General features: G+C 44.4%; 1 protein-coding gene across 1 annotated transcript in view; it reads right to left on the reverse strand.

Annotated features, from left to right (window-relative positions):
• Positions 1-15,959, reverse strand: part of PPM1H (protein phosphatase, Mg2+/Mn2+ dependent 1H) — a 260,953-nt gene that overhangs the window by 161,824 nt on the left and 83,170 nt on the right. Inside the window, exon 2 of the mRNA XM_022571638.3 lies at positions 5,478-5,643. Coding sequence (XP_022427346.1) covers positions 5,478-5,643 — 166 coding nt within the window. The remainder of the gene's footprint in view (positions 1-5,477; positions 5,644-15,959) is intronic.

Consider the following 15,959-nt stretch of genomic DNA (forward strand, 5'->3'; position numbering starts at 1 on the left):
AGTTGGCATGACGGATGGCTTAAAGCTGACAGGTACATACTGCTATATTTAAAATGGTTAACCAATAAGGACCTACTGTAGAGCACAGGGAACGCTGCTCAATATTCTGTAACAACCTCAACGGGAAAAGAATTTGAAAAAGAATAGATACATGTATATGTATCACTGAATCACTCTGCTGTACACCTGAAACTAACACAACACTGCTAATCAACTGTACTCCAATATAAAATAAAAAGCTTAAAAAAATTTAAAGTTGTCTTATAATCTTTATACCAATCGATAATTATCTGTAGTGATAAATAATCATCTCACTGCTACCCAACTACCCTATGTTTTCAAATACAAAGTTAGGCTCCTGCTGAATTGAATTCCTTGCACATCACTGATCTTTCTTTCTTTCTTTTTTTTTTTTGGCCATGCTGCGTAGCAAGCGGGATCTTAGTTCCCCTACCAGGGATCGAACCTGCGCCCCCTGCAGCGGAAGTGCGGAGTCTTAACCACTGGACCGCCAGGGAAGTCCCTCCCATGTTTCTAACATATAAAAATATTCCTGTGATAATTCCTCTTTTCATGGTGAATCTAATGTGATCTTACAGGAAACTTTAGGCTTTCTTCAATCTCCAAGTAAGATGAAGGTGGTATTATACGTTAAAGAAGTCTGGTGGAAATATTTATTTTGACTGTACAAAGTTTGTTGCGGATGAAGGGGTCGAAAACGAGGGAGAAATTCATCACATGTATTCTGGAGAGAGTCCATGCATCTTCCTTTCACCATCCTTCATGCCTGTCAACTCTCTATTTGCAAATGAAATAATGATGCCATTATTTATCCTGTTGCTGCATTTCTTGCTTATAATAGTATTTGCCATTTTTTCATCCTTATCTTTCTTGGCCTCTCTGTGGCCCGCAGCATTGCTACTTCTGCTTCTGACAACTCCCCTCTCTTCTTGGAATTCCTTTGGGCTTGTAACTCCTGAATTCTAAGCCCCCCTAGACTTGCTCTGAGCTCCAATCCCTCAGCTCTAACTTCCTACAAAACACTCCCCCCTGGAAAGTTAGCATCCTCAAAACTCAAGTCGCCATTTCCGCCCATCTCCTCACCTTGAACCTGTGCCTGCCCCAGGGGTCCACTTTCAAGGACCAGCACCCAGTGGCTGAAACCTGGCATCTCCCACTCTCCCCTGCCCCACATGGTTGGTCACCTGGTCACGTTAACAGGACCTCTCACATCATCTCTTCCGAGCCTGCCCCTTGCTCTAATCACTGCCTTATTTCAAGCTTTCATCATTCCTCACCCAGGTTTCTGCACGAGCCAGACTCCTAGGTGTCCCAGCCTCTAGGTGTGCTCCCCTCGTCTTCCAAGTCAGCCTCCCCACTGTCGTGAGTCCGTTATGCCCTTGTCTAAAGTCACTGGTTACAATTCCAGCTTATTAGGGCATTCAGTGGCCCTCGCGTGTGACACCTGCTTGCTGTTCCTGCCTCATTCCCCTCCAAGTGACTACACGTGCTCCCAAACGTGGGAAGACATGCCCCACGCACTCTCACGCCAGCCTGTCTCCGTATTTGCACGTTCCCTCTGTCAGGAGCTCCCCTTTCTCTTATTTGCTTGGTTAATTCCGACAGCTCAAATGTCACTTCTCCAGGGAGCCTTCCCTCACCTGACCCAGCCTATCCCCTCCACTGTTCCCCAAACCACCAGGGGCCAATCTGAGCATCTACACAACCTAGACTTTTTCTCTTTCTCCTAAAACTCACTCCACTGTAGTACTGCTGCTTCTCGACCCTTCCTCCCCTCCCCAACTCTGCTCGAGGGGGTGGGAACTGTACTGAGTTCATCTCCTCAGCCCCAAGGCCCAGCGTGCAGACTCAGAGCTCAGCACACACTTGCTGGGTGAAGGAAGAGAATCACAGGGGGAAAGGGGGGACCCACCTTACTTGTCTCCTGCGGATGTTTTCTTGCCCTGGGCCCTATGCTGTCACTGCCCTTTCCTCAGTGTCACCATATCTGAGTTAAGGGATGTCTTTAGATGGCAAAAATCACCGGCCTCTTTTAAGCAGTATATCCAGTGACCTCTGCTAGCAAACTGTTCATTCAGCGTAGCAGCCAAAGTCCCGATAACGGCCTCGAGGTCCTGCCACTTTGTCTCACTCCTCTATAACCTTTCTGACAATGTCACCTGCAATCCAGACTTTACTATGTCTGCTCCAGACGCATGGGCTTCCTGGCAGATTCTTTGAGAAACTGCAAGCCTGTTCCTGCCTCAGGGTTCTTACAGTTGCCTAGGATGTCAGAATGTTCTTCCTCCCAACAGCTGCCCTTTCAGGTCTTTGCCCCCGTGTTACAGTCTGACACCTCCTTTAACCACCCTGCGCCTCACGCTTCCTATTATTACTGCTTCCCTACTTTGTTTTTCTCCGTAGTGTTTATCTGCCATGCTATATATTTTAATTGTTTGTCGCCGTCAAAGAACGCAAGCTCCCTGTAGGGAGGGATTGTTGTCTGTTTTATTCCCTGCTGAACCCTCAGCATCCAATTCCTGGAACACAGCTCGCACTCAGTGAGTCACCTGGCACACTAGGTTATGCTTTTCAAGCTTTTAGAAAGCAGCACAAACAACAACAACGAAACAGACAACCTGATTTTAAAATGGGCAATGGACCTGAACAGACATTTCTTTAAAGAAGATATATCTGGCCAATAAGAAGCACATGAAAAGATGTTCACCGTCGCTAATCGTGGGAAATACATGCCTACAATGAGGTACCACTTCACACTCATGAGGGCGGCTATTATCTTAGAAAAACAGAAATTAACAAGTGTTGGCAAAAACGTGCAGAAATTGGAACCCTTGTGTACTGCTGGCGGGAATGTAAAATGGTGCAGCTGTTGTGCAAGACAGCATGGTGGTTCCTCAAAATATTGAACAGAATTACCGTATCACCCAACAATTCCACTCTGGGTGTATATTCAAAAGAATCGAAAGCAGGGACTCAAACACCATGTTTATGGTGGTAATGTTCACAACAGACAATGAGAGCAAGTGTCCATCGATGGATGAATGGATAAACAAAATGGTATGTATGCACACAACAGAATATTTATTATTCAGCCTTAAAAAGGAATAAGATTATGACGCATTCTACAACATGGATAATCTTTGAAGACGTTACGATAAGTGATATATGCCAACTACAAAAAGACAAATATTATATGATTCCACTTATAGGAGGCCCCTAGAGTAGTCAAATTCACTGGGACAGGAAATAGAATGGTAGTTGCCAGGGACGGAGGATGGGGAGGGGAAGGGGGAGAGAAGGAAGGGGTAGCTAGTGTTTAATGGGTACAGAGCTGCAGTTTGGGAAGATGGAAAAGTTCAGCAGGTGTATGATACTGATGGTTGAACAACAGTATGAATGTATTTGATGCCACTGCACCGCACACTTAAAAATGGTTAAAATGGTAACTTTTATTTTATGTATAATTTCCCACAATTAAAAGGAAAAAGGCAGCACAGCTCTTGCCTTAAACTCTAATAAGTGGCCTAATACATAAGGCAGGTGGAAGTGAAGCTGCTGTGGCCAAAGCAGGAAGGCAGGGGGAGAGGTGCCGGCTCTGCATGGCATGCCCTTGCTGCCTCCTAGTGGCTCATGGACCCCACAGAGGTTCAGAGCCATCACAAAGGAGGGCCCTGGCTCCATCTTAAAGGGCTTATGCACTGGTTTCACTGTTCTTAAGGAAAGAAAGGTAAAAAGTTACCCCTGGTTGCACTTCTAGGAGGAACTTAGCAACAAGGGAAAACGCCATCACCCACAGGCCTTCAGCCAAATGTCAACACTGACTTAGTTTTACAGAAATCACTTTATATCCAGTGGCAGAGGAGACCTGCCAGGGGAAAGAGCAACACTAAGTCACTGGCACCCATACCCAATTATCACTAATGTCTCACATCTTCTGAGCCCTTTTCCATAAAAACTCAATCCTCAAAATAAGTCCATCAAGAAGGTACGAAAGACATTGTGTCATCTCCAGTTTACAGATGAATGAAAACCCAGCGGGTGTTATCTGCAGAGGATTGCAGAAGCAGAACTGACTTTAGGATAATAATCACTAGCATTGATCAAGGACTTATTAATGATGACACTGGCTCAAGACTTTACATGGACTGTTGGATTTCTTGCTTGCAACTAGCCTCTTCCACCGTATTTGGTAGTTACCATTATTATCCTTCCTTTTTAGAGAAGAGAAAGGGTGAGGCTCAAAGAATAAATAACTATCCCTAAATCCAACAGCTTTAAGCAATGGACTGTTCTGAAACGTCTTACTCCAGAGACCATGCACTTAACCAGTATTATTTTGTCCTGCCCATCTGGGTCCCTGGCTCTCGCTTTTTGGGAGAGGCCTAGTCAGTGCTTCCTTCAGCCTTGAAAGCAAGCACAACTGATGAACCTCCATAGGTCACTGTGTTTTCTAACCCTAAGTTGAACTAATGCTACCAAAATAAGTCAGTACTCTTACTCCCTAAGCGTAAATGCAGTAAGACACTATCACTTAGACTAAGAAGAGATTCCTAGATCCTTTACAATCCTATAGAAATTTGCATACAAAAATATCCTAAGACCATCAGAATAAACAGTCACATTGGGGTCATCCCATTTAATGTCTCTTTTCTGTAGGACTAAATCTGCCGATGGACAGAGTACTGACTGTTCCCTATACTTTTCTGAGAGCTTCTTCAGAACTTTCCGAGGATGTCTGCTTTGTTCTCCAGAAATTGGAAAGAGGAGAAACGCTCTGTGGTTTGTCAATAGGGCATCCGGTCTGCAGGGCTGCCCCATAGGATGCAAGGGCTTTGGGCCAGTTGAAACAAATATTAATTTGGAAGAGCATCAAACAAGGCTCCAACTGGGCAACTCTAAGGGGCAGGCAAGGGGAGGAGAGGGGCAGAGTCGTGCGTAGCAGGGCTGCAAGCCGATGGCTTGAGTTCCTCCCACTGCTTCTGAGAGACTTCCAGGTACTATCTCCTTCACAAAAACCTTGAAGTAGCTTCATAAAAACCACCAAACATATATACTAATTCTTGCAGCAAAACTCATATATGATATGGGCGTTTTCTTTACTTTAAAGGTTTAGAACCTAAACACCAGCTGCTCCATTTATTTGTTTGTTTGTTTGTTTACTTTGGCCATGCTGCTCGGCTTGCAGGATCCTAGCTCCCCAACTCAGGATGGAACCCGAGCCCCCAGCAGTGGAAGCTCAGAGTTCTAACCACTGCACCGCCAGGGAATTGAACACCAGCTCTTCCTAACTCCATGTGTCACCTTCGCTGTGACGGTGTGATACCCTGAGCACAGACCTGCCACTCCACTAACCCTGGGGACATGGCTTTTCTCTCTTCCATTCCGACCATCCCACGACGGGGCCACAGTGTGCATGTTCCTCTCACCCGAGAGCAGGGCATGAAGGAGGGTCTTACCGAGTTCTCCTTCAGCTGCAGTCCCTCCCCGTTGGGAAGTGAGGACCGTCTCTTAGCTGAGTTCCTGTTTGGGGTTGAGGTAATGGCCCCTGCTTTCTTCTTCACGGTGAGCACCTCACAGCTGGCTTGGTCTTCATTGTGTGTGCTCTTCCCGGCATTGATAACCCTGGAGGAGAAGCCAGAAAAGCCGGTCAGACAGAGTGACATCTGGAGAGCTGAGAGCCCAGTCTCTCAGGTCAGCCCAGGCAGGCTTCACAACTGGCACAAAACGAATGCCCTACTTAATGCACAGGACCTTACAGGCTTGGTGGAGTAAATGGATTTTTTTTTTTAATGTAATTCTACTAGCATATGTTAAAACATGTGCTAAAGCAATGTGCTGAGGTCAGCTCACCTTCGCAGGTGTCTGATAAACGTGATCAACCCCACCAATCCACTTCTAGTCAAAACACTCGAGACAATCACTCTTTTTGCCAATTACATTGAAGACAGACGGCTGGCTCAGGGAATTCTGTTGCATTTCTCCAAGTGATAGAGCAAAACCACCATCAATCTTATCAAAGAACAAGGCAGTAATTTACAGCACACTGTAAAATCCAAGAGAACAGAGAACTGTATTTCATGACTGCCATGACCACTTTTACTTTACACAGGGAGAAGTGAACGGATCAAAAGGTTTATTCTTTTAAAATTATCTTCACTCCTTTATCTTTTCTCAGGTAGAATAACACTCCTCACGTTGCATCATCACAACAGACTATAGGGCATGCTGATTTGTACGTGTGGCCCTATGATCTCATGGCATGTTGATATTCTTTGGCCTAATTACTAATGTTTTGAGCACAGGAATGCTTCAGAAAAACATGCTACATCATTCATAGACCTTCTTCTGTACAGGTGACCGCAGAATGAACTCTTGGGTTTCGGTACCATTTTCTTATTAAGTAATTAAGCGGCAGCTAAATTAGTTTTCCTGAAAGAGGGCTCTCCTTGATTTGCCATTGGCTGTGTTTTCTTTCCAAAATTTCAACAGTGTCACAGTAGGTGACAGAGTGAGTGTGGAGGATACAGACTCAGTGGCAAGGAAAGAAAGATGCTTTTTTTCGAAATAAGGTAAGATAGATGGAAAACCACTTTAAAAGTGTGGTATATACACCACTCAGTCTTGTTGTACTCCCTCCTAACAATTAATTAGAAGATGATCATTTTCAAATGACTTTTTATAAAGAATTTTAAATTCTGAAATAATTATAAACTCAGAGTAAACTGCAAAAATAGTATAGAGAGTCTCATGCACCCTTCACCCAACTTCCCCCCAAAGCAACATTTTATATCACTCAAGTACAATATCAAAACAAGCAACTGACACTGATCCAGCACTGTCAACCAGACTGCAGACCTTATTCAAATGTCACCATTTTTTATATCAAATGGCTTTCAGTACTGAAAACTGTATACACGCTACAATCAAACAGGAAACAGAGCAAATTGAGATCTGAGTGCTGTAAGACTTCAGGGAGTGTGTTTTGAACAGTCTTCTGCCAAACCTTGGGATTCTATGGAGGTGTTTCAGATGTTTTAACATTTACTTTAAATTTATTTTTTAAATGTATAAGCATTTTGGAAAAAACTGCAATAATTTAAAAGTTGATTCCCATCTGTTACATGTGAACAAATACATGCTAGTCTATGTATTTTGGGCAGCTTTGGCATAATAATCCTTCTATCTTTTCTCTTTGACCGGTATCACTTGATTGGAAGAAGATCTGTTTAAAAAAATACCATTTGAGGGACTTCCCTGGTGGCGCAGTGGTTAAGAATCTGCCTGCCAATGCCGGGGACACGGGTTCAGGCCCTGGTCTGGGAGGATCCCACATGCCGCGGAGCAGATAGGCCCGTGTGCCACAACTACTGAGCCCGTGTGCCACAACTACTGAAGTCCGCGTGCCTAGAGGCCGTGCTCCGCAACAAGAGAAGCCACTGCGACGAGAAGCCTGCGCACCGCATCGGAGAGTAGCCCTCGCTCGCCACAACTAGAGAAAGCCCGCGTGCAGCAACGAAGACCCAACGCAGCCAAAAATAAATAAAAAAATAATTTTTTGCAATTACTTATCTATGTGTAATAGGAAAAAGATCACAAAAGTCATCTACTATCTCCGCTATTTCAAATTTCTGTTCACTGAAACTGCTTTATCATTCTTCCTGAGTTTATTATAAATTTCAACTTAACCATATTTTTATAAATGGAAGTCTTTAACTCATTTTACACACGACAGTTTTGTGTAAGATTCTTTTTTTTTTTTTTAAAGTAGATTGTTGCTTACAGAATATGAAGACCATTGTCCTCGTGGCGGGGGTCCCTCGTAGGAGGCAGGGGTCCCTGCTGATCTCTGTGAGGTCAAATCTGCCTCCACACCCTCTCAGGGATGAAGGGAGGAAAAGGTCAAGGTCTAGTTTTCGGCCCCACCTTCACTCTCTCCTCTAAGGAGGAGGCGTTTTCACAAGGTTTAAGAATACAATGCTGAGAACCTACTGTAGAGCACAGGGAACTCTACTCAGTGCTCTGTGGTGACCTAAATGGGAAGGAAATCCAAAAAAGAGGGGACAGAGGTATACGTATAGCTGATTCGCTTTGCTATACAGCAGAAACTAATATCACTGTAAAGCAACTGTACTCCAATAAAAAAAAATTTAAAAAGAATACAGAGCAATTCTTGACGACACGATGAAGACACACACTACCTGCCTAAGACCATTAATACCACTATGCTTGCTGCCCAAGCTAAGTAAGTTATCCCAAGTTCCACAGCCAGGAAGGAGCGCTGCTGGGATTCAGAGTGAGGCCTCCTTTGACCCCCAGTCCAACCTCTTCCTATTATACGCGGGGATTTGCATCAGTCGGTGGGAGGACCAGCTGGACTGTGTGGGGGGAAGCACGGAATAAGCAGATTAGGCAAGCTCGGGTCCGTGCCTGAAAGAAAGGGGATTCTCTCCCTGCTTCTCTAGCTACTGGAGAAGGCACCCAGAGGAAGGATGAAGGATGGATGGTTCAGATCTGCCTGTCTCTAGAGGAGCCCACGTTTAGTCCAGGTGTTTGCAGCTGGAGCTCCTAATACAGAACATGCATTTGTCTGGAGTTTCCCTTTCACATGGATTTTTGGAGAATCAAACCAGGCAGAGGAAGGAGATTTAAAATACCACCTGCCTCTTCTCTGTCACTGATAGCGACTTCCAAGCAACATGTCTGGGGCGGATGGTTCGCCGGATGGTGATGTTACACCCCCGTGGTCACCCACTAACATCTTGCCTAGGGAAAGCCAAAGTGGAGGCTCGGCTAGGAAAACAAGTTCGTGACAACCGTCCCCTCCATACTGTCCTCTGAACAAGATCTGGGCTTCTACTTCTGGAACTTGGCATCACCCTGACCATTGGGACCCAAAAAACAACCTGACTAAAGCATAACTTTAACAAAAAAAAGCATCACTGATCTCCGAAAGCTACATGCCAGGTTGACTCATCTGCCACTGCTGTTTTCCAACAGTCAACAAAGCTACGATAATTACATAAGTCACAAACCACTGTCCCTTGAATGTGCTATGTATCTCCTATCTCTCTTGGGGGATATTAAATTCCAAAGTTGACCTAACTTCAGCAAGAGACCCTAGAAACTTTACTGTATGCATGAGAAACCCAGGGCCCAGGAATACTGTGGCTTACACAAGGTCACACAGCTAAATACAGCAGAGTCCCAGCTCTTTCTGCTTCAGCTCTCTGTTGTTTAATTTTTCTATTGTGTGTCTATTCTTATCAGCACTTGGTTGAGAAGGCTGTCCAGCAATGACTCATCAAAGCCAGGGAACCGTGAAGAACAATCAAGGGTACACTTCCTTTGCCATTTCAAGCGAATACAGCTTGTGAATGACACTGACGAAATATCAGGAAGTCAGAAACGTCAACCTAGAGGGAAGACAGCAGCCCCAGCCCTGGAAGATATCTGATTATTATCCAGATGACAATCATTTTAATGAAAGCCATTGCCTTTTTAAAACACACAACTGCTATCCAATATTTCATATTATTTCAAATTCCTGACTCTGTACAGCTTTAGTAGAAAGACCTGATTCTTCTCAATTTATTTTGGCTTTAAAAAGCTTGACCTGGGGATTCCCTGGTGGCGTAGTGGTTGGGAGCCCGCCTGCCGATGCAGGGGACGTGGGTTCGTGCCCCGGTCCGGGAAGATCCCACATGCCGCGGAGCGGCTGGGCCCGTGAGCCACGGCCGCTGAGCCTGCGCGTCCGGAGCCTGTGCTCTGCAGTGGGAGAGGCCACAGCGGTGAGAGGCCCGCATACCGCAAAAATAAATAAATAAATAAAAAGCTTGACCTCTATCAACTTAAATATTTCATTTTGTCCTTCAAAGGCAAATGCTTTGTTTACTAAATATAAATAAAACCTCCAATTCCTCTAAAAGTAAACGGAGGAAAACTGTTTTCTGAGTTCAGAAGCATCATTCTGTCAATAGGTTCAATTTTTTTTTATGTGAGCAACTGTATCATTCCCTTCTTATCATAGGCTCCAGCAAAAAGTCAGCACTATCTTGAGATCAACAGGAATGACTTCAAGATGTCCTTTCTTTAAGCAATACCCACCCGTGATGCTTATTTTGAAGACTTAAAGACAAAACGTTGGTGGACCACAAATCATCATCTCTTTGGTGTCATTATTTTCCAATTTCCTACAAAGGAGGAGAACATCTTCCTTGAAATTAAACTGGAAGTAATAAAGCACAATGGTTATGACATGGGCTATCTCCCCAGAACATAGCACACAGCAGGTGTTCAACAAACATCTGCTGAAACAATGAATGAAACCAGACAGAAATCAACTCTGCTACTTCCTAGATGTAGGGTAATAACAGTATCTAACACTTGTTGAGAACTAATTATGTGCCAGGGACTGTTGTTAGCATTTTACATGTAGTAATTAACTCATGTAATCCTCTGTGGACTCTAGGAGTTGGCCACTACTGTTCTCCTCTTTTTAAAGTCACAACTACTGGACAGCAGAGTGTTTGGTCAAGATGCTTAACTTCTGCAAACCTCAGTTTCTTAGTAGTACTTCTCAGATTAAATTCTGGGAGTTGCTAAAATATATGTGTTCGGGAGAGGGGATACTGGTCACCTAAATTAAAGAACTGGGAAATTCTGAAGTTAGGGTTAAAATTCAAGTGGGAGAATTGTGAGACGATGAAGGGGAAGGTTAACTACTATGCCTTCAATATGGAAAGTTTACATCCAGTTCTTTCTTCCCTTAGAAGATCGGGATATGTTTGCCCTAGGAGAGAGACACGTGACAAAGTTAAATCCAATTATGGACTGCGTTAACCTACCAGCCTACCCTCAATTGGACAAAACACCTAGATTTTTTCCCCCTTGTAAAAACAGGTAAATACAGAATTTTAAGGTCTTGGAAGTCCAAAATCCTATACGTGTATCAGATACAACTGGAAGCTATGACCAACACCAGGCATGAATGTGACCATGAGATTTGTAGCAGTAGAAGACCCTATTTTAAAAAGAACAAGTGATTCATTCTGTGCTACTATCACACACTTGGGAAACCTCTTTTCCTTCTTTCTGTTTGTAAAATATTCTAGTCACAAATTTTTTAAAAATCAACTCCACCTGAATTTCAGCAGAAAAATCCTGGTTTTAATGGCAACTGTTAAATTATCAAGTTCCCTGCCTTCTCATCTGCTCAAAACCTTGACCTTAAGGACATTCACCTGATAATATAACACACAGAGCAGGTTCCTATCACTAAATTCAGACGAGTAACTGTTCTCAAGTAGTGAGCCCCTGTCACAACAGCCACTGGTCCAGAGAACCGACAATGGAAACATTTTCAAAAGGATTTACAGGACAGTCAATCCACAAAGGATAGTCACAGTTGATAATGCTTTGGAAAGATTCCCACGTGTCACTAGTGTCAAGTCATTCATTACCAACCCCTCCCCCTTGGCAACTCAGCAGAAGAACCAACAGAGACAATGGTCAGGTAGACCAAGTTCAAACTTGCCGTCTGTTCTCAGGCACAGTAAGTTTACTTTCTGTCTCTAAAATGCGGATAACTGTCACTTCCAATAGAATTAAATGCCCTATAGCATAACGAGTATTTAACAGTACACAGTGAGTACTCAATATTATTACTTAATAATAATATATCCAACACAAGCTAGCTGCCTCTTGTGTTGGGCCCAGAGGACTTTTATCAAGTTATGTGAGTTTGAGGGGAACGTCTTCTTCCCTCTTCTTTCTTGTCAGTGTCCCTCTGCCAGCCTCAAGGACACAGGGTCACATCCAGAGCCTACAAGAGGCACGGCATGACACTTCCCTGAACACGGACCTTGAGCAAGGCCACCCGCTCCCCTGAGCCCTCTTCTCAAAGTGGTTGCAACACACAAGCCACCCATGTGACAGTGTTCTGTACACAGGAAAGCGCCACACCGTTAGGAATGTGCTACTTCTAGGTTCCCACCTAGATCTGCCCAACGAGGCCATCTCTCCCCAGGCTCCTGGTCTCAGAAGCTCAGGTCCCAGACCCACAGAAAAAGACCAAAGAGAGAATTTGGTTGGGTTTGATCTCTCTTTTTTCTTTGGTATTACTCTATTGCTTTGTTTTTAAAGGAAATAAAAGCCTGGACAGTTTAGACTAAAAAGTTTACACGAAGTGTTAATACCGCTAAACAGCCAGTAATCACACTGAGTAAGAAGGAGCAAGCATTTTAGAAAGGCCATCAGGTCAACTGAGTTGTTGCTGATTCATATACAATTGAGAAGCAGGCAGCAAAAGGCTGTAGGGGGAAGGGTGGGAAATCAATCATTTATGGGAGACCAAATATAGCAATCAATTATTAAAATTCTCTTTTCTAGGCAACCCCACGGGCAATGTTTCATGTGATTCTCTGAAGTGGTTACTGACCACCCAGACAGGCTGGAACATAAGGACAACTTAATTCCTAGCTCCAAGGGTGTTAATAACCTCTCATTCTTGGTGTACTAGAAAACCAGGGCTCTGACTAGGAACAAAAGCCTTCGCTAACAGCTGTCAGCAAAAACAGCCAGAACCTCCATCAAGAATGGATGTTCCCGGGCTTCCCTGGTGGCGCAGTGGTTGAGAGTCTGCCTGCCGATGCAGGGGACACGGGTTCGTGCCCCGGTCCGGGAGGATCCCGCATGCCGTGGAGCGGCTGGGCCCGTGAGCCATGGCCACTGAGCCTGCGCGTCCGGAGCCTGTGCTCCGCAAGGGGAGAGGCCACAACAGTGAGAGGCCCGCGTACTGCAAAAAAAAAAAAAGAATGGATGTTCCTGATGGACGTTCTCCCAGATGGTTTCAGCCACCTCCGGGGAGGAGGCGGAACAGGAGGTCACCCCAGCCCATTCAGTTAACGGCCCGGCGGGTGTCACCAGGGAGGAGAAAGGATGGAAAGCCATGGAACTCTCTGTGGTGTCTGGCTTTCACACCTTGGAAGATGGCTAAGCACCAACAGGTGGAGGAGGTACAGTGTCAAGACGGCAGGATGAACGCAGGCTGAGAAGAGAGCACACACGTGCAAGGCCTTCTTCCATCACGCAGACTTGCACGCTCTGGTTCCCAGGCCCTGTCCGTGGCTAATGAAGAGATGTGACCAATCGGGGTCTGCTAGCTGGGGTCTCAAGGGCCACATCCAGCCGACAGACAGGTTGGTATTTTAGAAGTTGTGCCCACAAGGTATTACTTTAGAAGGTGAATTTGTAGTTGCCCATATTGAAAAACCGGGGGCTTCCCTGGTGGTGCAGTGGTTAAGAGTCCGCCTGCCAATGCAGGGGACATGGGTTCGAGCCCTGGTCTGGGAAGATCCCACATGCCATGGAGCAACTAAGCCTGTGCACCACAACTACTGAGCCTGTGCTCTAGAGCACGCAAGACACAACTACTGAGCCCACGTGCCACAACTACTGAAGCCTGTACGCCTAGAGCCCATGCTCCACAAGCGAAGCCACAACAATGAGAAGCCCGCACACCGCAACGAAGAGTAGCCCCCACTCGCCACAACTAGAGAAAGCCCGCACACAGCAACGAAGACCCAATGCAGCCATTAATTAATTAATTAAAAGAAAAACTGGGATATTTATATTAAAAATTTAGTTTTCCCATTTCTCTGGGAAAATAATACCTTCAGCAACACCAGTCACACTCTTGGGCGACAACGATCAGAGATGGGGCATTTCCTCGCTAGCTCACCCCAGACCTCACTCTGTCCACTTCTGCCATTAAGTCACCAGCCTGGCCCCAAAGGCACTGGATTCTGCAACCCTGTAATCAGATCTCTGCGACTTCATAAATAAACCAAGAAAGTTATTAGATATGTAGTACACCTTGATTGAAATAATTAATTTAAAATATTGTGTAGCCAAGAGGGATAAAGCAAGAAGACTACGGCATGGCTTCTACCCCCAGGGAGCCCATAGTCATCTACACAGTAGAGACACCTTCCTATAAATAACTGAGTTGTTCCGACTGATGCTATACGCAAGATGTATGTCACAAGAGACCTGAAAATGCAGAGGAGGAGACAATTCTGCAAAAGAAGAGTCACGGAAAGTGTCACAGCTGAGGTGGCACCTGAGCTCATCCTCATGGAATAAAGGAGGAAATCAAGAATCAGAGAAAAAGCAAGGCAAGACCCTCCAGGCATAGGAATAACCTCTGAAAACAGAGTGATGTGAACTTTATAAAGAGGGGTGGGTGTGACTTAAGTATAGGCTTGGCGAGGGAGCTACATCAGAACTAGACCGTGAAATTCTATAGGAACTTTATCCTATAGAGCCTATGACCCATGGGAAGAATCTAAGATGCTTTAAAGAAGGGTCTGATATGATAAAAACTGTTTAGGAAAATAACAGTAGTGGCCTGATGGAGGATGGATTACAGAGGATAAATGACAAAAGTGAAGAGCGTCACTTTTGTCACACAAGAGTGTCACCAAAGTGTCACTTTTATAACAGTCCAGGTGACAAAGAGGTCATGAATCAAGCAGTGGCTCTGGGTGGAAGCGAACAGAAGGCTTCAGAGGAGGTGAGAGAACTGAGAATTCCTAGTTAAGACCTGCTGGACACGGGTAGTGGAGGAGAGAGGAGCAAAGAGGATGCTGCTCAGGTGTCCACTGGCAGGGTGAGCAAACGAAGTACTCCAATTATGAAGGGAGATGAGAAGGTGAAACAAGGCTTGGGGCGGGGAGTTCTGGAGGAGATAATGAAATTGGTTTTAGGAGAGTGAACAGAAAGTGCTTGGTACCAGAAATTACAAAGGCAGTGGCAGCCAACTAGGGGTTGGCAAACTGTGGCTTTTGGGTGAAATTCGGGCCACTGCTTGGTTTTGTATGACCCCCAAGCCGAGAACGTTTATTACATTTCTAAGTAGTTGGGGAAAAAAAATCAAAAGAATATTATGTGACATGTGAAAATTACATGAAATTCACATTTCCATGTCCAGAAATAAAGTTTTATTGGAACACAGCCACATTCATTCATTTACGTATTGTTTATTGTGGGCCTCCAGGTACAATGGCAGTTAGCAATTTCCACAGAGAGTGTCTGCCCGCCAAGCCTATAGTATTTTACTACCTATACCTTTACAGAAAATGTGCTGAGCCCTGAAATAAACTATTAGACTGAACGCTCTGAAATTGTTTTTATAGGTCAAAAACAGTCCGATACTGACAATTTCATATCACTACACATAATATATGAGTGAAGCAAAGAGAGAGATGTAGGTTTGGATAGAATTTAATGTGCATCTTGGTGTTACTTATAACGTTAGCTTTGGATATACTTCGCTGCTAGCATTTGGGGGCCATCGTTAGCTCCTAGCTCCCTCACCAGTGTAATTAGATAACTGAAGGTTAAAATACGAACACTATAGATCAAAAGAAGATATAGTATTGTCCCAAAGATCTCCCTACATAAATATCAATGTTTTCTTCTTCACATTGGCTGTTTAGAAATGAACTTTTAAAATAGTAAAGGTAAAAAACAGAAAGCTGCCATTGGGCACTTCCTTTCAATTAGTCTCTGGGTCCTCTAAGCAAAACCATTGATAACACTAAAGACCAACTTCCACATTTAAATCAGGAAGTCTGCACTCTGTCAGATGCTGGAGCAATTCCCATACAAGGCCACAGTGCAGCTCAGTGGGGGTCAAGTGAAATCAAAATAAAGGCCTACCTGAAAAGGATTTCGAGTTTGGAAGTTTTGCATTAAATAGAGCAGAAAAATAACTTTTTTGCGGGTTTAGAACAGTGCTACTTGCACACAGCTGTTAGCTCCTATTGGCAATTTAAAAAAAGCAATGTGCTTGAGGCCACTACATTGCTAAAGATAAGGTTTTCTTTATTGATTTGACCAGATGTATTAGTACCATCAGCAATGTTAGAGAAATGTAT

The sequence above is a fragment of the Delphinapterus leucas genome, chromosome 11 (genome assembly GCF_059928025.1).
Source record: "Delphinapterus leucas isolate spDelLeu-1000000601 "Yukka" chromosome 11, BTC_Dleu_Yukka2, whole genome shotgun sequence".
Classification (NCBI taxonomy): domain Eukaryota; kingdom Metazoa; phylum Chordata; class Mammalia; order Artiodactyla; family Monodontidae; genus Delphinapterus; species Delphinapterus leucas.